The 1,347-nt window shown below is 32.6% G+C and overlaps 1 protein-coding gene across 1 annotated transcript in view; it reads left to right on the top strand.

Moving 5' to 3' along the window:
• DMD (dystrophin) overlaps positions 1 to 1,347 on the top strand; it is a 2,517,447-nt gene that overhangs the window by 930,853 nt on the left and 1,585,247 nt on the right. Inside the window, exon 20 of the mRNA XM_012638704.1 lies at positions 420 to 600. Within this exon, the coding sequence (XP_012494158.1) occupies positions 420 to 600 (181 nt within the window). The remainder of the gene's footprint in view (positions 1 to 419; positions 601 to 1,347) is intronic.

Here is a 1,347-nt window from a genome sequence, read left to right as displayed (position 1 = left end):
ATGCAAATGAAAGAAAAATATATTGTTCATTGAGCTGAGAATTTGAAGCAAAGGCACACCATTTTGAGAAAAGAGGGCTGCAATCAAATATCTACATTTGATTTACAGAAAGGATTTAAGGTCACTAATAGTACTTTTCAACTGCACACATTCATTTCCATTAATGCTCTAAATGATGTCATCTTGAAATTAAGGATCATTATATATGATGATGCATGTTACATGAAGAGCCAAGGTGTTCTTAAATTGATGACCTGTGGTAGAGGCTTGCCTATACCGTCATGGAAGTTTCTTATCAAATGTTTGTTATGGGTATTAAGCTAAACTTGCCTCACTGCCTTTTAACACATTCCTTTGTAAAAGCTAATATATGCAAAGTAAAAGTGTTATTTATTTTTTTACTCTAAATTATGGTACAGGATGAAGTCAACCGGCTGTCAGTTCTTCAACCTCAAATCGAACGATTAAAAATTCAAAGCACAGCCCTGAAAGAGAAAGGACAAGGGCCCATGTTCCTGGATGCAGACTTTGTGGCCTTTACAAATCATTTTAACCAAGTTTTTTCTGATGTGCAGGCCAGAGAGAAAGAGTTACAGACAAGTAAGTTAAAATTCTTAAAATGACTAACTTGAAATTTTCCATATTGGTTATTTGTGGGGAAAACAGAAAGTACTAACATGAAAGAATAACTTCTATCAATGGAACCATTCTCCCTACTACTTATATTAACAAATAATGAAATGCTGGTGTTGGAAAACAGATATGTTGTCTTTAGATTCCTTTCCACTCCATAATACTTCTATGACTTTGAGGAACAAATAAAATGTGTTTCATACAGGCACAACTTCTCCTTGGTGGGTTGCAAATTTTAGAATTAGGCATTTTAAACATTAAAGAAAATAAAAGAGCAGATAAGGCCATGTGGGTAGGCTTTCACTAAATCCAGTTTCTCTACATACAAGGACATTTAGCAAGGCATCTTCTAATACTTCTATCAATTTATCTGAAGAGTATTATAGTTATAGCATACATGTGGCAACTGAAACTCAGCAAAGGACAAATTACTCTTTGGGTACATTTTACTATTGGATCACTATAATTACATAAATCCTCTGTTTTTCCTTTGATGATAAAATAAAAGATAAAAGTGGAGCAATTATGCAAATGAATGCCATGTGACTAGTAAATTTTTCAAGATGTCTCTTTTGTCTCTCACTAATTTGCTTTAATAAGATGATGTTAATACATAGTATCTGCTCTGAAATATCTCTACTCATCAGCTTAATTTTTAAGATAAAAATTCTTTTGAGAGACAGGTTAATGAATACTTTTAAGCAATATTAAATG

Source organism: Propithecus coquereli, unplaced genomic scaffold (assembly GCF_000956105.1).
Source record: "Propithecus coquereli isolate 6110/MARCELLA unplaced genomic scaffold, Pcoq_1.0 Scaffold132, whole genome shotgun sequence".
NCBI classification, from domain to species: domain Eukaryota; kingdom Metazoa; phylum Chordata; class Mammalia; order Primates; family Indriidae; genus Propithecus; species Propithecus coquereli.
Note: the sequence above shows the minus strand (reverse complement) of the source record. Positions and strands in the feature narration are given on the sequence as shown.